Source organism: Ruditapes philippinarum, unplaced genomic scaffold (genome assembly GCF_026571515.1).
Source record: "Ruditapes philippinarum isolate M1 unplaced genomic scaffold, ASM2657151v2 ctg4845_1_1_1_1, whole genome shotgun sequence".
Lineage (NCBI taxonomy): Eukaryota > Metazoa > Mollusca > Bivalvia > Venerida > Veneridae > Ruditapes > Ruditapes philippinarum.
The window spans coordinates 19,982-41,348 of record NW_026863303.1 but is presented as its reverse complement, the minus strand read 5'-3'; the positions used below and the strand labels follow the sequence as shown (position 1 = coordinate 41,348).

The window sequence follows — 21,367 nt, the reverse complement described above, 5'->3', positions numbered from 1 at the left end:
AGGCTTCAAGGAATAAACTACAGTATGTTTTTGTTTTAAAACTAGGTTTTGAAAGTTTCAATTTGAAATTGGAATGAATGATGGTTTCTGGAACTGATTTTTTTATTGATACTTTGTAGGAAATGCTGTAAATGTAATATCAGATGTCTCTCAGCTTTATTGCTGCAGGAACACATTTCATGCCCCTTTGAGCAGACAAATACAGTCAGTGTAGGCAATCAGAATCACCTTATGAAAAATGTTATTTTTTGCAATATTTTTAGAGTGCTTTAGGTTGTAACATCCATATGACATAATCTAAAATAATAGTAACAGACGTTGCTTCTTTTCTAAATATTGCAGAATTGTCACACTACTAACAAAAGTTTTCTTGAAATCTAATGACGTTAAATACTGATGAAGAAAAAATAGAAATCAACATGAAATTAAAATTAAATTCATTATTTCAAAACAAATTAGACAAACATTTAAAGTAACTACAGAAAACTTCATTTGAAAATATTAAAGCCTTCATTTTAAACAAAAGCTATCTAAACAATTTGTCATTAAAGTAGTTTTGGATCACTAAAATAAAAGATATATTTCCATACACACATTAGTGCTGATCTTTTAAAACAGTATCAACTGATATTTTGATATATATGGAAACGTTAGGAGCGTATCATTTTGTTTTTATTGATGAATAAAAAAGAAATTAAATGATGTAATTCTGATTGCCTACACATACTGTACTGTCCTGAGTATAACCACAGGTGTGCTGGACAGCTCCCTCAGAGAAGCCCGTCCTGGCTTCAAGAGTCAAAAAAAAATGTTGTAAGGCAAGTTTGAAGTCACTGAGCCTGACCACATGGAGAGGGAAGCACCCAGTAGGGATTTTATATAATTGTTTTTCTAACTTCTTTCAATGGCTGTACTTGATTAAATATTAACTTTATTTATTTCAGGAATTTATCCAAGCATTTTCCACATGTGACCCCTGTGACAGTGAGGGAAAAACTTGGGGACACTTTAAAATCATGAAGAGCGAACAGGACTTCAATAGATTAATATTTGAAAATATATAAATTTGCCGGGTACCAAACAAATTATAACTAAACATTGAGTGTAATATTTACCATTAAAGACTACTAACTTAATCTTTTCATTTGTAGTGCATTACTATTTACTTCACACTGACATTAAATGTTTCAGTGTGTCATTTTTTGCTCTGTATTATTATAAAGAAGTTTATTAATTCTTTAAAAGGACAATATAATTGCTCTTTTCAGAATATTTCATTGGTTGTTATATTTTCTGATTATCCATGGATATTCTAGAAATTTCCAAGGTTTTTGCTCAAGTAAACCTTGGAAAATGATCTTGATGCTTTAGTAAGAATCCTTGGGAAATAATTACTGTATTAGTATTCAGGGCTCGCGCTGGCAGGAGCCAATGAGCAAATTGGCTCCAAAATAATTTAATTGGCCCAAGAAAATCACGATTGGCTCAAGCTTACGAAAAGTATGACTTTTGGAATCTCCAGTCTAAATTTAGCATTTTCTATTTTAAGAATGGAAAAGTACACATCTACAACTTCCGTTTTATCACTTCTTATCTCAAAACAGAGCGACACGGTCTACTTTTTGTGGGTCATTGACTGGTTTATATTTGTAACTTCCGTTCAAAACGAAATATTGATATGAACAGTAACACAGTCTAATACACTGACCTCAGGCTCAGGGTATGTTTACATGTTTATCAGCTGATAAATACGACACTAATTGGTGTGAAAAATACCTGTGGCAGATTGTTGAATATGCACTGGATAATTGGCCTTAATATTCAATATGAAACAATAACTAGCGGCATCTCAAGATTATCGCTAATCAAATCAGCATTTTGGGTATGAAATGGCGACAAATTATGTTCTGCAGTTGGCAACTTGACCAGTAAATTTTATCGTTGTTGATGAATTACGAGTTGATAATGTTATTGTTGTTGATTTTTTTTTGGTGGTGGTGGGAGGGGGTGTTATTGCCAATAAAATCCAGGGCCAAAACACCATTTTTGAGGAAGGGGTTTCGGCCTTTTTCTAATGGGGGAAAAAAGGGGTCTCAAATTTAACAAAAACTTTTAACAAGTTCTTCAAAATAAAAAAAGCAAAAAGCAGTGGGAATGTTCTTCAAAATAGGACAGCAAAAAGCAGTGGAAAATACTAATGAGGCAGTAAAAGACCTCATTTAATTTTGTTCTAAATTCTATGGGAAATTTCAAGACTTTGGGAATTTTGAGGACCAAACTTGGGGGAAAAAAAGAGGCTAGTTTGGTTGGGGAAGCAGCCTTTATTGGGCCACTACAAAAAAAGGGTATTTTATGGCCCCAAAAATATAAAATTAAGAAGGAATTTATATGACATACATATTCCTGGAAAAAAAAAGATTGACCTGATGTCACTACCATGCCACAGACTTAGATTTTAAGGGAACCTTGCTGCCTACATGTAACTTTTGGCAAATGTTATAGTTACTGACCTCTAAGCTTAAAACTATGATTACTGACTGTAAATTATACTTGTATATGTAAGATTTGTTAATGTAATAAAAATGTGGCTACCAAAATTAAGTTGGATATAGTTAATGCTTTTCTAAATATCCCATGCTGTACCATTGCCTGATTTGAAAATAAAATACAGGCAGGCAATTTTCGCCGCGAAAAATTGGCTCAAAGAAAAAAATTGCCAGTGCTAGCCCTGAGTATTCCCAGTTTTGAGAAACTTTCCGAGGTTTTCATTTGAAAACCTTGGAAAACAAACCACGGAAACACTTTAAAAATCCTTGGAAATCGTTCCAATACTCCGAGGTCACTCATTTTACAAGGTTTTCTAAAAAAATCCTTGGAAATTATTTTACGAGGTTTTTATTCTGAAATCCTTGGAAATCGTTCCAATACTCCGAGGTCACTCATTTTACAAGGTTTTCTAAAAAAAATCCTCGGAAATTATTTTACGAGGTTTTTATTCTGAAATCCTTGGAAATCGCCAATACTCCGAGGTCATACTTTTTACGAGGTTTTTTTTTAAAAAGAACCTCAGAAATGTTTTACAAGGTTTTATACCCTCTCCCTATTTTTCCAAGGTTTTCTTAATAGCAGTTTTGCATTTTCTCGTTCCAATACTCCGAGGTTTTTTTCCAAGGATTTTGAGCCAAAAACCTTGGAAATTCTACACCCTGGAATTGTTTCAACCAAAACCTTAAATTGATCCATTTGACCTAAAATCCTACCAAATGATTTAAGGCCTTCACTGGTACAAAATCATATTAAATATTTTGCTGATCATATCTGGCCCACAGCATGAGCTTTTATCAAAAATATTATCTTTTCCTCCCAGTTGAAAAAATCCCTTGAACAAAAAACTTTTTTATACAAACACAAGATTATGGAATGTGGCGCTGTTATTTTACCGAAATAGCTAGTAAAGGACCTGAATGCTCTTTGCTCCTCCATAATTTGTGAAATAAGAGCCCTAGTAATATTTATGTTAGTATGGTATACATACATAATTATACCGAATTACATGTAAACTTGCTAACATAATAGTATTTTACAGAAAAAACAAAAACTGTTGTTGGAAACAGACAAATTTCCCCCAAGCAGCGCCAAGTAGTGGAACCATGACCTTTGAATTGCATCAAGGTTACCATAAAAAGAGTTACTGGAATACAAAAACATTTACAAATACTTTCTCATATTCTAAGTAAGTAAGTAACTGTTTCTCATATTCTAAGTAAGTAAGTATTGCTTCTCATATTCTAAGTAAGAAGTCTTTATTTACTAAGTGCGCCCCCGCCTATATGACTGAAATACTGTTGGGAAAAAGGGTAAAATGAAACAAACAAACAAACAAATTAAGTGCGCCCAATTAATTCAACTAGAACTGCCACTATCATGGCTTGAATACCCCCGCATACCACTTTGTCAGAATCAACAATGGCCATTTAGAGCTCAAGGGCAACCTCCCTGCCAAATCTGAGGTTACTAAGCCAGTGCATTGCTAAGTTATGTATTCTACATGCTTCAAATGTGAAAATGTCAAAATCAATACATTGCGGACAGGACATTCTTTAGCAATTGAGAAGAAAAGCTTTTTTTTGTCAAGGTCCCTGTGACCTTGACCTTTGACCCAGTGACCTCAAAATCAATAGGGGTCACCTTATAGTCATGATCAACATCCATACCAAATATGAAGACTGTGGGTCAAAGGAATCTAAAGTTATTGGGCAGACAAAGTTTTTGAAGTCAAAGTCCCTGTGACCTTGACCTTTGACCTGGTGACCTCAAAATCAATAGGGGTCATCTACTAATCATGACTAACCTCCATGACAAATATGAAGACTAAGGGTCAAAGGAATCTTAAGTTATTGGGCAGACAAGCTTTTTGAAGTCAAGGCCCCTGTGACCTTGACCTTTGACCTAGTGACCTCAAAATCAATAGGGGTCATCTACTAATCATGACTAACCTCCATGCCAAATATGAAGACTAAGGGTCAAAGGAATCTTAAGTTATTGGGCGGGACAAGCTTTTTGAAGTCAAGGCCCCTGTGACCTTGACCTTTGACCTAGTGACCTCAAAATCAATAGGGTTATCTACTAATAATGACTAACCTCCATGCCAAATATGAAGACTAAGGTCAAAGGAATCTTAAGTTATGGGCGGACAAGCTTTTGAAGTCAAGGCCCCTGTGGCCTTGACCTTTGACCTAGTGACCTCAAAATCAATAGGGGTCATCTACTAATCATGACTAACCTCCATGCCAAATATGAAGACTAAGGGTCAAAGGAATCTTAAGTTATTGGGCGGACAAGCTTTTTTTGAAGTCAAGGCCCCCTATGACCTTGACCTTTGACCTAGTGACCTCAAAATCAATAGGGGTCATCTACTAATCATGACTAACCTCCATGCCATATATGAAGACTAAGGGTCAAAGGAATCTTAAGTTATTGGGCGGACAAGAAAAAACCGACGGCCGGACGGACGGACGGCCGGACGGACGGACGGCCGGACGGACGGACAAGCTGATTCCAGTATACCCCCCTTACAACTTTGTTGTGCGGGGGTATAAAAAGCGTTCATGAATCATCCGAACATGATTTTTGTCTGATGAGTTTAGACTCTGTAGCATCACTTCTCCTTAAACAAGAGCCGGTTGAACCGGGTGATGCTCCCCGAATAGGTTTTGGACACAGGAAGGTATACCTCTTGTAGTGTCAGAGTTATGTCACAGACAAAGTTCAAAGTGTAAAAACAACCCAAATGTTGTGCATGACACATTGTCTCAATATGGTGATCATTTCTGTGAAAAAGTTGTAAAATCCGACTTCAAATAACGAAGTTATGGGCCGGACACGAAATTGGGACGTGCGTACGGACAGACGGACAACACGACGACTATATGCTCCCCCGAAATTTTTCGGGGAGCATAATAACAGACCTTCTGCATCAAATATCCCTAAAATGATGACATCATTACGTGTTTAGATCATGGACAGGTTAAAATAGAAATAACAACAGTAACTTACAAGGTCATCTTTTAATTGATATTTTTGAAACTCTGATGGCCGCTTCACCATCTTATGACCTCCCATATTCCTCACTGAAATATAGAATGGTAATGTTATAGTTACTGGTCTGGTCATACAAAATGTGGTATATAATATACCATTATCATACTTAAAAGAAGTAAATAGTATAAATACCAAACTTAAAGTGATTAAAAGACCCGTCCCTAGATTTGCCACTACTTGCCAGCTATTTCCACCAAAAAGGGTGGCATTCAGTGTAAAAAAGGTGGCATTAACTGGAAAATGACAAACTTCCACTCTTTTTCCACTGTAGTGGCAAATCACCACCAAATGCCACAATCCTTTGGTGCTATAAAAGTGGCATTGAGTGGAAATTGACATAGACTTTTTCATGGTGGCAAAAGTGTGGAAATTGGTGAAAAATGAAACGTTTATTTTGAAGGTGGAAAATGAGTGGCATTTAGTGAAAAGGTGAAACCCTATTTTCTGGGTGGCAAATTAGTGGTAAATAACTTAGAAAATGTTGTGGGTAACTTTTATTTGAAAAGCCAAACTCTTAACTATTTTCTGGGTAGCATATGAGTGGGAAAAAACTGAAATTAATTGTGCATTGAAGGGTTAAAAATTTATTTAAGTCAAAGCTCCAAACTAAAATAAATCTGTTTGTAGTTTTTACTCTACCAAAGCATCAAGTGAACTATCAAAAATATAATTAATTTCAAGTTGAACAATTAGCAAATTTATCAGAAACTCGTATTTCTTAAATATCTTTTATATTTTATATACAATTTACTCGAATGCGATGAACACAATTCATACACAGTCACTCCCCATTTGAAAATTCCAACTGCAAAGTACATTGTAGTAGAAAAAGACACGCAAATTGGACATTAAATCACTTTTCGAGGCGTAAAACACTCGTTATTTTATTAAAGCAGGAAAAATTAGAAAAGTTTAGGGGTAATTTTCCCATTTTTTACGGTCCGTACTTTTGTTTAGGGACATAAAATTTGACTTAGAATTTTGAGGCATTGTAAAGTGAATCAAAAATGCCTAAGTTCCAATTTACGCCTGTAAAATATAATTAGCTATAAAATGGTACTTAGTTTTTATAAGTTGCAATCTGTACATTAAAAAGTCGAAATGTTCTTCTATGCCCAGAAAATGCATTTTTATGCATTAAGTGTGTTGCTACTTCTATAATATTTAATGTCAATCTTGAATAAAGTTTGACTTTGGTCTTTTCTTCTGAATGACATTGTCTATTTAATGTTAGTTTAAATGATTCCAGTACTTTATAATTCACTTTTCATATTATGCTAACAAGGATTAAAGTGCAAAATGAAAGGGGCAATAACTCCAAAAGTATGCAAAAGAGTTATGGTTCTAAAACACTGCACATTACTCAAAAAGATCTATATACGAGGTACGTTCAAAAAGTTTGTGGACTTTTGCTGTCATTTTTTATTTGGTTAATAAAAACAACTTTATTTGATATGAATCGAAAGAGTATCCTTATTTCTAAAAGTAAGTTTTACTTTTATCATAAACCTTTACTTCCTTCACTAATTATGTGCACTTTAATAACCATAGCAACGCAACATCTGTGCACGCCGCAATTTTCATACTATGTTTAAATATAAACAAATGTTGAAATAAATTGAACGGCTATTTCACCAGGCAAAATCGGGGTAAACATCAATTATTATTAAATTGACATAAATCTGAAATTCGACGTCATTTGGACGTTGAATGACTAAACAAACATGTTTTGAGCAGCAGTAGCCAGAAGTGTACATTGCGAAATAAAAAGCACATTTAAAACTAGAAATTTGCATATTCGGAAATTTTTTCCATCAAACTGCGGAAACTCATTAATTTTCATATGAGGTGGTTAATTTAACAAAGGACAATGAGTCAGCGAGCAAGTCATTACGTTTCAACTGGCGCAAGCGAATCAAAAACGGCAAATACATGATCACAGACAGGAAGTAGAAAGCAGCGAATTGTCAGGATGTTTGTAATGTCAATTGCAAAAGTTCTACAGGAGGATGTACAGTATGAAAGGTTTGCTAGCTGTCCACCATGTTTAATTTCTGCATCTGATCTCCACATTCAATTCTGACCAGACAATTCAATTTAATAAAGAATATTATATTTTATTCATCAGGATATATGCATATTTACAATAAATAAATGTTTTTACTATTTGTATTACATGTATTTTCCCTGATTTGTTTGATAATAAATGCTAACCGGTGATTTACCGCAAATAATAATTGTCAGTTGATAAAATATTTTTTGTTTCTGTTGAGAATCATACTGTTTAAGGATCAAATGATTGTCGTTTTAAATCAATATTATAAATTACCAATTGATGAATGAATCAACTTGATAACACTGTCCGCTAAGTGTCGAGATTACTAAAAAATCGCAATAAAGAGCGCAAACTGGTCAACTCTCAAGGCCCTTATACGAAAAATGGAGCAAAAAGGTGACCATTTTTTTTCTCGCTTCTCACTCAGAATAATGGTTATGGTTATATGATCCAGAGACATTGAAAACTCGAAAATGTGCTTTCAGAAACAATGACACTGGTGACATTTTTACTTGAAATTTCGACGTCGCGAAGATCATTTTGTTTTATCCGCCAGATCGCGTACCCCTTGTTATTTGTAATTTTCACAGAATTGTTATTTGTCACATTGTGTTGATTTTTTCACTGTATGTTAACAATGTGGCCATACCACGTGACTTTTCGGGTACGGAACACGCCGATTTTTCACCCGATTCAGGTATGTTTTTTATTCATAACTTATTTATTACTCAACCGATTTTGATGAGATAAGGCGCAGAGTACCCGTAATTATATCAGTTATCCACGGTATATCAAAATTCTGAAAAACCCCGGAATGGTTTTGAGAACATTCGAGTACAGTTTTCTTTTCATAGCCTGGGCCGAGGGGAACGGTACACACTCATTTGGCATAACAGGCGAATTTCTAGCAAGTCATATGTTTTTTGACACTATTTCATATAAAAAATATATGTTAAATCTGATATATTTTACTATGTCCAATATATCGAAGTGATGATGCTAGTGATGTTTTAGCATATTTTTCATAAATTATGTTGAAATGATACGGAAACACACTGCTTTTTTCAAAAGATACGGTACACACACAATTTCTGTCTTTGAAACAATTCTAAAATAAAATATATAAAAAATTAATTTTTATATGTGAGTGATTTTTTCATAGTTATACATTTTATTAATTTAAACGAGAACCATGGGACCTGTTTTGCAAAGTATCATTATTGCCTACAGTTTGATGTAAACAGGATTATTCAAAAAATAAAAGAACATTTTGAGAGTACGTTGCGCAAAATTCGATTTTATATGTTGAGCAATTAATATTTGGCTATAAAATGTTAAAATTTTAGGGAGGATATGGAAGACATTCAAAATTTTGTTTTGTTTTGATTTTTATTTGAAACAATCAGGTATATTATTTTGGATTTTAAAACGAATTGTGAAATTCGTCATGGACATCTGTTATGTGCGATTCTTATTTAATTTAATTTGTTGTTCGAATACTATAAATGACTGTCTAAACGTAGTATGAATATATAAACAAACAAGAAGTAGTAGGAGTAAAAGTTGAAATATTTATATGTTCCTTGCAAACTGTTGTTTAAATAATCGAATTTGGAGAAAAAAAACGCTGGTTACTTTTTTTCGGCCACATGATATTTGGTATGAATCATCTGCCTAGCTGGTCCCAAACTAACTGTAATGTATCTAAATAATCAAATTTTATCTACATATGGACAAATATATTTGCACAGTTTCTTACGTGCAATCAAATTTAATAATTTAATAATTTGAAGAGCCCATATGGGAACAAGGCCTGTTATATATCGTAACGTAGTTTATACAAGGGTAACCTTGTTACATATACATGTAAGGATATAACTGTTAGGAAAATTTGGTAAAATTATGCCTATCTTGGACTTTCATTTCAAGATGCATTTAACATTGAGTTCATAGATATGTGTGCTTGCGTCGTGTTTGTCTTAAAAATAAAATGATATTTTAATAATTACCCATTTTGTCAATCAAAATGCTAATGGATTTTGGAGGGCTGCGTTCTGTTTTATATACTACATGAGAGTAGGTACGAGACCACAAAGTGACTTCGATGTTTCGATTTTTTATGTGAGAAAGTTTTGTTACTACCGTACAGAATCGTCGGTCGTTTTTACTCAGGTGCCCGTTCGTTCCTTTATTTATACCCAAAGGGGCACTTGTAAAACTCGAAAGTCGCCACATGATAATGTCAGTTTTATATGAGCCGTGAAACCAAACCAAAAAATGACCTATTACATTGAATTAAAAGTTATTTTTTAAAGCTTCATGCCTTTAAACATTAAAATTTAATAGCAATGGCGACTACATTTTTATTTGTTTGGGTTTAGTCAGACCAAACAAATAATGGTAGCCGACTTTCAGCTTGATATGCTTATTTGCAAAATAAGAAAGGTAGTCCGAACCCCTGGAAGCCGGTTATTTACCCCTTTATATGTACTCTAACGCTGAAAAATAAGGGGGATCCACTGTGTGAAGATTGTCAAAATGACGGGCGCATTTAATTTTCAAGCCTTCTCGGAGAAGAAAAAGTTAGTACCCGATTTGGTCAAAGATTTTCAATATTGTGTAATTCTTTTACCAGATATACATGTAATATTTTAAGCTCCATGATTATTTACATCCCAAGTTGTCAAACGAAATTTTAATAAGGGGTTTACAAACCCTAATTTTGAATTATTATGGTTTTCTTTCGGCTGTTATGCTTTATAACTTGCCGTTTGGTCGAGGGGTTTACACGCTGTTTGGAAGGAGAGCCTGAGTTCAAAATCCAAGTTAAAGGCAAACTATGTTTTTTTTGTTTTTTGTTTTTTTTTTTAAATTTTTAAGCTTTAAAAAAAAAACCCCCCCAATGGGGGGAAAAAATTTAACTATCAGTTGTTGCAATAAGGGCCTTTTATACGCCAAATTTACTTCAGTTTATGACTTCTAGAAAAAACATTGGGGTTGCACTATAAAAAAATTGGGGTTTACAATCTCACAGCCTTTCTCCACCTTTCTGGGACATTCTGCGGCCCAAAAACAATTCGCCCCTTCTGGGATTTGATTTAATTTAAAACGACCAGGATTTGCAAATTTTACCTTCATGACTTTCATTATTAATTTACAAAAATATAAAATATTATATAATTGTTATCAAGTAATGTACTTTTTCGCTTTTAGGTTGACCTTGTTTTTTTTTTTTCAGGGATGAGCAAAAGAGAACATATCTTACTTCACTTTAAAACTAAAAAAATAAAAAAACAACAATAAACAACAATAAAACACAGCTTAATATAACAACTTTTCTTTCTATAGAGCGCAACTACCTGATTCTGTGAAGATCGAACGTTGTTTAAACTACCCTAGGTTGATTTTAAATAGGACAATTACATGGAGGTTGTAAATGTTAAGCGTGATCCTCTTGAAATATAGTGCAAGAATACATATAAACATTAAAAGTAGTGTCTCATTATGATACACTTTGCAAAACAGGTCCCTGGGTTTCTCGTTTAAATTAATAAAATGTTATAGCTATGAAAAAAATTACTCACATTATGATTGAAATTAAATTTTTAATATATTTTATTTTAGAATTATTACAAAGACAGAAACTGTGGTGTGTACCGTATCTTTGAAAATAACAGTGTGTTCGTACCATTTCAACATTTAACTTTATGAAAAATATGCTAAAACATCACTGCATTCACTCGATATATTGGACATAGTAAATATATCAGATTAAACATATATTTTTAATATGAATGGTGTCAAACAACATACTGACTTGCTAGAATTGCTTGTTATGACAAATGAAGTGTGGTACCGTTCCCTCGGCCCAGGCTATGAAAAGAAAACTGTACTCGAATGTTCTCAAAAACCCATTCAGGGGTTTTTAAGATTTTGATATACGTGGATAGCTTGATATAATTACGGGTACTCTGCGCCTGATCTGATCAAAATCGGTTGAGTAATAAATAAGTTGTGAATAAAAAACATACCTGAATCGGGTGAAAAATCGGCGTGTTCCGTACCCGAAGAGTCACGTGGTATGGCCACATTGGTTAAGGACATGTTCCATTATTTGTCTGTAACATCTGATATATTGGATTTGACCAATGACTTGTCACTTCTGAGGTCCCGGGTTCGATCATGGGCATGATTACATTGACCAGTAATTGATTAAATTACAATTACTTTCAGATTTTATAGTAATTGATTAAGATTGATAACTCACACTTGCCTCTCTAAATAATAAAATTACAATGATTTTCAGAGTTATTGAGTATCCTGTTTTCTCCTATTTTCGAGGGTTAAGGACTAAACTTGTTTGCATAATATTTATAAAACATTCCGTTATAGTATTTTTAGCCTGATACACAGATTAATACCTTATCAACAAAATATAAAGAAAGAAAGATCGTAACTGTAAGCAAAACAAAAGATATTTCTGCTTGTATATACTGACCTTAACCCTATAAGTGAAGCAGGTGCTTTCTCATATCGTGGAATTTGATTGGTTGTCAAGGCTGGTCGCTATTTGATGATTTCATTCTACATACCAGTTCAAATCATTAGTGCCACACCTAATTCAGTCTTAAATGACTTAAATCTGTAATTTTTTGTGTTTTAATAAAAGCTTGGTAGTCCATATCAAACTTTTAGGATTATATTGACGCCTCTTTGGTACCAAATGATTTTGATTGTTCCAAAAATAGTTTGAAATCAATTTAGTGTTGTTATCTACATAATCTCTCTAATATATATTAAGTTTACGTTTATTTATTACTTACTTATTAGTTATATGAGCAGTAAACAATGAATAATTCTGTTTTCCATTGCAGTTGACAAAAATGAAATGTGTTTAGGATAAACAATGTTTTATTATTGGTTTTGAAATGGAGTTCATATCTTTTTTATACTATCTATTCGTGGAACAAATATTTTGAGCTGTAGTGTATTATTAATAAATTTAATGATTATTCTCTGGTTTTTACGACTATTTCCACAATTATTTTGGTTTTTTATCTGCTTTTGTCCCAATGCTTCTAATTTTTTTTAATGGAGATGAAAATGCTCTGCTAAATAGACATGTTTTCAGATATCGACGGAAGTCGCGAGCGTTGCTTCCATCCGTTTTAATTTTTCCCCGAGAATACGAGAAACCCAGAGAATATGAGAAACAGGGATAATTGATTGTTAATTGATTACATTCAATGTAAAGTAGAATCCCTACTTAAGCAGGTCTAGGATTTCATGATATTTATGGACTGTCCGTAAATTTATAGACAGTCTAAAAATTTAAAGATTTTTCAATCCATAAATTTACAGATATTCAATGTGAAATTTGCTGTTTTTAGTTGTACAATAAAATCCGCAGCTTTAGACAAGTTGTTTTATTGATTGTTTATATTTACAAAGGTAATGGGGTGAGTTTCATCTTTGTATGATGACTTTGAAATTTTTGTTAAAAGTGAAAATTGAAAGTCATCAAACTGTTCTGAATCTTAACATACTGTTACATTTAATCGTATAATACCTAACCTTAATCATTTTAACCTGCGGTTTTAAATTTTAATGCAACTTCTAATATTTTCTTACTTAATGTCTGTAAATTTACAGATAAGAAAATCCGTAAAATTATGGATTGTCCAAAAATTTACAGACTGTCCGTAAATATTATAGAACTGTCGCGATTGATTATAAAGGGATTGACAATACAAGCAATCGACTTACCTTCCACGTCTGGATCGTAGCCAAGCTAGGAATTGCCTAATTCTTCTGAGTATATATTACAACAATATGGCGCCCAACTGTCAGACTAAACACACTCGTTCCGGTTGGTTCGGAACCTTCCGTTAACTTCCGTCAACTCCCCGTAACCAGTACCATACGGTACTTACACTCCTCCCCGCGTCCTATTCTTTAGGAGGGGTCTGTGGCTCCAGGAAGTTTAAACCAAGCACTGACGCCCCCTCTCTAGTCCAAGGGCAGACTAGAGCTTCCCGGTTAATACCGGTACTGGTACTTGACCATGATGCCAGAGGGCTGGACAACATGACCTACTTGACTGAACCGTACCGATTTCAGCCAAGCCTCAAACCCAGACACTCAATGGCTGTCAGACACTTTAGGAAAGCTAAGGAGTTGGTACTCCTCAGCTGACAAAGCTGAACATGGCTTTCAGATTTCTTCCTGGTGTCTTTTCCAGCATGGATATCAATGACAGTAGAACAGCGCCACTGCAACAAAACTGTCACAGCAATTACCTTTTACCTTTGGGGTGAGATCTTTGGGCAAGGGTACCCTAAGAACCTCACAGAACTCCTTCGCTGCTTTCCTGTGATAACTGGTGCAAGTTTCCTGAGAAACCGGAACACCAGCACACTCCAGGTACGTTACGAGGTCAAACACATTTGGAATATGCCAGGGAGGTGGGCCTCCATAGCATGTCTCTGGGTAAGATCCTCATAACATCCCGGCACTAGGCACCGAGATCCATGCTGGCCACAGGGAATATCCTCTAAAATCTGTGCCAGCAACGGAACATCTACATTATCAGGAATGGCCCTGATATCAGATGTTCGGCTCTCTAACGCAACCGTATACTTACCTTCTCTTCCCTCCACTGAAGATTTGGCCTTCAGAGAGGGACTGTTGACCATGCTCACCGACCTCTCATTGGGAAGGGACGGGCGGCCTTTTCTGCTCTGATTGGTTTTCAGGAAAAAATCAACCCCGTGATGAAAAACCCCGGGTACCCTGCGGGGTCACCTAAAACCGGAACCCGAGACTCACGGGTTTGGTTACCAAGGTACCACCTCATTACAATCTGTGAAGAATTGACCAAATTGGTATGGGTTTTTCAAATCTTCACATCCACCAAAAGGGCAACGTCCAACCCGCCACCCCAAAATTTCCCACCTCGCATTCCCATTTGAGTGGTATTTTTGACTTTGCTCAGCATTGGAATGTCGCGTCACAGTTCTCAAACCTTTTTAAACTGGGACGCTCTTCCACCCATTTCCCCAGTTCCCTTGGGGCTCCTGAAATTCATAAACCCACTCAGACTTAAATGGCATTTCTGACCCAAATGGTTTTCCCTAGAAGTAGTGTCGGAACTGTTTGGTGAACCGAACTACTGCTAGCAGCTCTTTCCTGGTCATACAATAACCCTGTTGCTCCTTGGTAAGAGCACAGCTACCAAATGCAACAACCTTCTCTTGGCCCTCTTGCACCTGCAAGAGCTCTGCTCCAATCGAATCATTGGAAGCGACCGTATCCAAGATAAATTCGTCATGTTGATTTGGCAACGCTAACACCGGAGGTTGCGTCAACAAGCACTTCAAAGTCCTGAATGCCTCTGCTTGTTCTTCGCCCCAGACAAAGTTGGCTTTGCCTGTGACGGCGTACAATGGGGCTGCTACCCTAGAGAAGTCCTTAACAAACACTCTATGATAGTTAACCAACCCATAAACCTCTCTACCTGCTTGGCACTGTTTGGAACAGGCCAATCCTTCACCACTGCTATGTCATGTTCTGTCATAGCAATGCTGTCTTTGCCGACTTTACGGCCTAAAAACTCTACTTCTTGTTGGAAGAAGATACATTCCTTCGGCTTAAGCTTTAGCTTATGCCTCCGAAATCTCGAAAGAGCCTCCCGCAAGTTTGAGAGATGGTCCTCAAAATTGCGTCCAAGCACGATGATATCATCGAGAAAATGCCAGGACTGTCTTCCATGTCAAACCTCTCAGGACTAAGTCCATTGCTCTGGCAAATGTGGCTGGGGCACCACAACAAACCAAAGCCTTCTCTGATGTTCAACTGGAAGAATGCGGAGTTGGCATCCAATTTTGAAAACCAAACACTGCCAGCAAATGTGTCCATGCAATCATCGACTAAAGGCAAAGGAATACACGTCTTTGACTGTAACCTTATTCAACATCCTATAGTCTATGCAATAACGCACAGAGCCGTCATGTTTTCTTATCAAAACTGGAGCAGATGCCCATTTGGATGTGGCATCTTGTACACCCCCAGCCTTCGGCATTCCCTGAGGCTGGGCCTCTTCTTCCCCTGCAAAGCATGTTGGCTTTCGCCTCATACCTTGCTTCACAAGCTTTGCCTCCTTGGTATCTATATCACGTTCCTTATCAGTGAAGTCACCAAGGTCAAGTTCACCATTGATGAAGACATCTTGGAACTCAATCAGCAATTGCGCTAATTGAATCCGTTGACCTTCATCAAGGCTGCCACAAGAGGTGTCATAGACCTCCTGCAGGTGTGGTGGTATTGGACCAACCGCACCTGATGTTTCAAACACTTTGCTGGGCAAAGATGTTTCAACATCACAACTCATTTCTGACAACTTCACTGATGGCAAATGCCCTCCCTATCTCTGTTCCCCTCCTGACAAGGCGCGGTAGCTATCTGATGGATTAACAAGACACAACACAGGGGTGTTAGTGCCTTCATGTAACACTCGGGGAACCAGAAATTTCTTCTGGTTCACTGGTTCCACGATATAGCTATGCAGGGGAGAGTGTAACTTGCATTGGACTCTCGCCACAGAGTGTGGAGGGATAATCTGTCTCTTAGACACCGTGACCTTGGATACCAAGGGACTATCTGATGAATGGACATCTAGGGAGATGCGCATACCATCAAAATAAAGCTCTGCCTTGCTCATGTCTAGCACAGATTTGCCAGGGTCACGAAGCAAATCAAAGCCCAACAGCATTTGTTGCTCAATGGGGGCAACAAACATGTTGACCTGGTACCACTGGTGACCAACCTTCAACTTAACCGGACCGGCTACAAAGGCTGCCATAGACAATTCCCTGCCAGCCGTTTGCAGCTCGACATCCCTTATCTTGGGGGGCTTGTGCTTCAGGGAATTGTAAACCTTATCAGAAATGATGGTCACCTGGGCAGCAGTATCTACCACTGCTGTTACTTGGACATCCCCTACTTGGACCCCCATGGTAAACTGGGAAGAGGAATTGACCTGACAGACAACAATAGGGTCTGGTTCGACTCCCCCGTGCTTACTTGGCTGAAATTGGCAGCCAACCGGGTTTTTTTAATTTTGCAGGTCTTGTCTGCAGACAGGGACGGGAAACGACCTACTTTTTTCACCGTCCCATTCTAGTTTAACGACTTATGGTTGTCGTTAAGCTTAGGCAATTTACTTTTGAAATGCCCATTTCGCCACAATTGTAGCATCCGGTTGATCTGCGGGGTTGGGACAATTCTGACAAAAAGGTTTTTGTCAGTCTTTGCTCCAGGTCATTTAAGGCTTTGCTTAAATCATTGGTTGACATAGGCTCTGCCTGCTGCTCCCGTGATGGCTGGGATGCAACAGCAAAAACCTTTTCCGGTTCCTTCCTGTCACCATACATGGCTGCATACACCTGTTGGTACTGGCGTACCATTTGTATGGCTGCATGCACAGACTTTTGGTTGCTGCATGCAAACATGGTGACCGGCCTCTTTGTCAACCATACCCTGACAGAATCTGTTCACTGTTTGGACAGTGACAAACTCCTCTGGCAGCTTCTTAAAAGCTCTATAACCTAGAGTGAGCACTCGGTCAGCCCACTCATCTAGGGACTCGGTTGTCTCTTGTGCTGCATTCTTGAAACTTACCTGTGCAGCAGCTGGTAACTCATGTTGGCCAAATCGGGCAGCCAACTTGCTAACCAGCCTCTTGTATGTAAGCTGACCTTCTTGTTCACAGACAAGCGCATAATACTCGAGCGCTTTACCATCTAAACAGCAGACAAAGGCAGCTAACTTGTTCTTCATCAGTCCACTCGCCTTGTTGGACATAGCGACGTGAACTTTAAAAAGAACGATTCCCAAGTACTCTTACCATCATATGATAAGTGTTCGGGAAAGGCAGATATCCAGTTACTAACCTAGAACGCCTATGGGCAGATGGTGCCCTGGCAAAACATAGAGTCATCACTGCAATCACTATCCACTACCTGGTCAAAACGTATGGTACGTTTAGGGGTGGTATAGTCTGGAAGTGGTAAGGTAGGGGGGTGTGTGGATTTTGACTTTTTGGCAGTAAAATCCGCAGGAGTCATCAACTTCAGATTTTTATGTGGAAAAACCTTGTCATCTGTTGCAAGGGTGCAAACAGATGACCGTTGTTGCTGCTTGTGAGCGGCCAGAACATTGGTTGCCGCTTTCACCACCTTCACCATTTCCAACCAATCATGTGCACTTGGCTGAATATCTTCCTCCTCGTCCGTGTCTACCTCCAAGCTAGATTGGCCTAGCTTGTCAGTATTCGCAGCTGACAGAGACATATTCTGTCTAAAGTCTATCATAGCAAGTATCTCAGGGGAGAACTTGCGACGACAGACAGCCTCTAAAATCTCCCTGGTTATAATACCAGAGCTCTCCCTCACTGCAATGAGCGCCTTGGCTAGGCTTGCACCCACATTAGGTATTGCCTGTAGCCTTTCCTCAGACGCAAAGTTAATGGCAACCAAGGGTGGTTGCACAACCTCTGCTTCCTGAGAAAATATCTCGAACTTTCCCTTTATATTGATGTTCTCCATAACAATGAAAGATACCGAGAAAGTTCGAGATATTTTCTCAGGAAGCAGAGGTTGTGCAACCACCCTTGGTTGCCATTAACTTTGCGTCTGAGGAAAGGCTACAGGCAATACCTAATGTGGGTGCAAGCCTAGCCAAGGCGCTCATTGCAGTGAGGGAGAGCTCTGGTATTATAACCAGGGAGATTTTAGAGGCTGTCTGTCGTCGCAAGTTCTCCCCTGAGATACTTGCTATGATAGACTTTAGACAGAATATGTCTCTGTCAACTGACCGCAGTGGCGAGCTAGACCATTCTAGCTCGGAAGACGAGACAGATGAGGAGGCAGATATTAAACCATCTGCACGAGATTGGACAGAGATGGTGAAGGTGGTTAAGGAGGCGACATCGGTCCTTGCTGCACATAAGCAGCAGCAAAAGTCATCTGATAGCACCCTTGCATCAGCTGATCAGACTTTTGCCAAGAAAAGTCTGACATTAATGTCTCCTGCGGATTTTACTTCTAAAAAGGTAAAACCCACACTCCCCCCAACTTTACCTAAACCACGCTATACCACTCCTAAACGTACCATACGTTTCAGGAATATAGTGGATAGTGATTCCGAGGATGATACCTCGGTTGTTCCAGTGTCATCTGTTCCTGATCGCAAGGGCCGTAATCCAATTTCGGCTCTTCCTAAGCACTTGTCTTTCGATGGCAGGACCCCTTGGGAACCGTTCTTTCTTAAGTTTGCCCGCTATGTCCAACAAGGCGGGTGGACTGAGGATGAACAGTTAAACTGCCTCGTATGGTGCCTGAATGGAAAAGCGCTGGAATACTATGCGCTTATCCATGATCAGGAAGGATATCTTACCTACCAAGGTTTGGTAGCAAAGTTGGCTGCTCGATTTGGCCAACATGAGTTACCAGCAGCCGCACAGGTAAGATTTCAGAATGCGGTTCAAGAGACTTCAGAGTCCCTGGAGGAGTGGGCCGACCGTGTGCTCACTCTGGGTTATAGAGCTTTCAGGAAGCTCCCAGAAGAATTTGTCACTGCCCAAACAGATGACCGTTGTTGCTGCTTGTGAGCGGCCAGAACATTGGTTGCCGCTTTCACCACCTTCACCATTTCCAACCAATCATGTGCACTTGGCTGAATAATCTTCCGCTGCCACCAATATAGAACTGTCGCGATTGATTATAAAGGGATTGACAATACAAGCAATCGACTTACCTTCCACGTCTGGATCGTAGCCAAGCTAGGAATTGCCTAATTCTTCTGAGTATATATTACAACAATATGGCGCCCAACTGTCAGACTAAACACACTCGTTCCGGTTGGTTCGGAACCTTCCGTTAACTTCCGTCAACTCCCGTAACCAGTACCATACGGTACTACACTATCATGAAGTCCTAGACCTGTTAATGTAACACCCATGAGATTTTTCAGCGACACTTTCCGTGTTTCCCACCTACCTAGAGGTATACTCGTAAAAAATCCAGGTAATCCTTACAAGTATCAGTGCTATACACTTGGCAATAAGAGCTTGGGACCGGTTCCCGGATTCCATAATTTGTAACTCATAGCTGTCTCTGAAATCTAGTAAAGACTACGTTCCCGCAAGGGGTTTGGAATTATGGAAAAAGAAGAAAGATAATGATAAGCGACAAAAATCTCATTTAAACACCCGACAAAATATGCCTAAAAACTTAAAAAGGCTAAATTATCCAGAATCCTTGATCAGTTTTACCCCACCCACCTAGCTCAACATGCTGAATCATTTACAGAATTCAAAGATGAATACAAACCAGACACGTTCACTGTCTGTTTAACTCGAACCAATGCCTGAGCCAGTCGGGCTCCAGCCGGGGCTGTCGTCCGCAAATTGCTCAGAATTGGCATTTTCACCTTTTTACAATAACTGTCCTTGCGAGGACCGACAACTCTTCCTTTCCTTCTTAGCCAATACTAAATTACTGACGAATTAGCTGACGGAAACTGATAGGTCAGACTTATATATTGATTTCCCATAGACTTACATTATGAGAAATGATCTTAAATAAAGTGTTTTTGTTAAAGAGGTGATTTTTCTAGAAGAATGAAATGTCTGACATTGAAAAGGATCTTGTTTTATTAAGGGTAGCCAACCGTTTTTTTTTTCAAAATGACTTTAAAGAGGTCCGCCTGGGCTCCTTGCCGTTGGTTCTTGTTGCTGGGTCATATGGGGGTTGCGTTCATTGAACGCCGCCTTTCCTTGTTGATCTTGTTTATCAAAGAGGTCCGCCTGGGCTCCTTGCCGTTGGTTCTTGTTGCTGGGTCATATGGGGGTTGCGTTCATTGAACGCCGCCTTTCCTTGTTGATCTTGTTTATCATATTTTAAAGAGGATTCCCCCATTTCATTGAAATTTTCTGCTGATCACAGGACTGACATTTTAAGTATCTTAATGCAAATATCCAAGTCACAAATAAAATTACACAATTAATTAACAAAACTTCGTGGAGAAAATCATGCATTAAGTATTTATCAAAGCGATGGTTGGATGGTGTAAACGCGATAGTACGATGATGAAAACGCGATGGTACGATGGTGAAAACGCAATGACACGATGGTAAAAACGCGATGATTCGATGGTGAAAAGACGATGGCGGGATGACGCGATGGACATCGCGTTTTCACCTTCGTGCTATCGCGCCATCGCGTGATCACTAGATGTAAACGTACAATCTCGTTTTGATCATCATACGATCGCGATCTGCACTTAAAAACAGCGAAGGTTTTTTCTTACTTTTTGCAAACATGATTAAGACATGCAAGAACGAGAAGCACTGCACTACATAAAAGTTAAACTTAATCTCAAGGCCTCAACAGACGGTAGTATTTTTTAAGTATAACACCAATTAAAACTTGTGTGAAGGCTACTATTTCTTGAAATTTCAAGACAACTTATAATTTTTCAAGACGATTTAGGCTAAAAGAGCACTTTTATGAACATTATTATAACTGTGAACATAATGAATTTAAACAAATGCCATTCTTTGATAAACGAAAGTCTACATTTATTCTTCCTAACGACCGTAATACTTATTTAGACCTTTATATAGGAGCTTTTTTCACAAGTTCTTTAAAA

At 37.8% G+C, this 21,367-nt stretch overlaps 1 protein-coding gene across 1 annotated transcript in view; it reads right to left on the bottom strand.

The window, feature by feature from the left end:
- The window catches only part of LOC132721780 (NADH dehydrogenase [ubiquinone] 1 beta subcomplex subunit 5, mitochondrial-like), a gene marked incomplete at its 3' end in the record, with an annotated part of 45,481 nt that extends 25,260 nt beyond the window's left edge, over window positions 1-20,221 (bottom strand). The window contains 2 exon segments of the mRNA XM_060706157.1: window positions 5,557-5,630; window positions 20,047-20,221. Coding sequence (XP_060562140.1) covers window positions 5,557-5,630; window positions 20,047-20,140 — 168 coding nt within the window.
- Window positions 20,222-21,367: the final 1,146 nt, after the last annotated feature.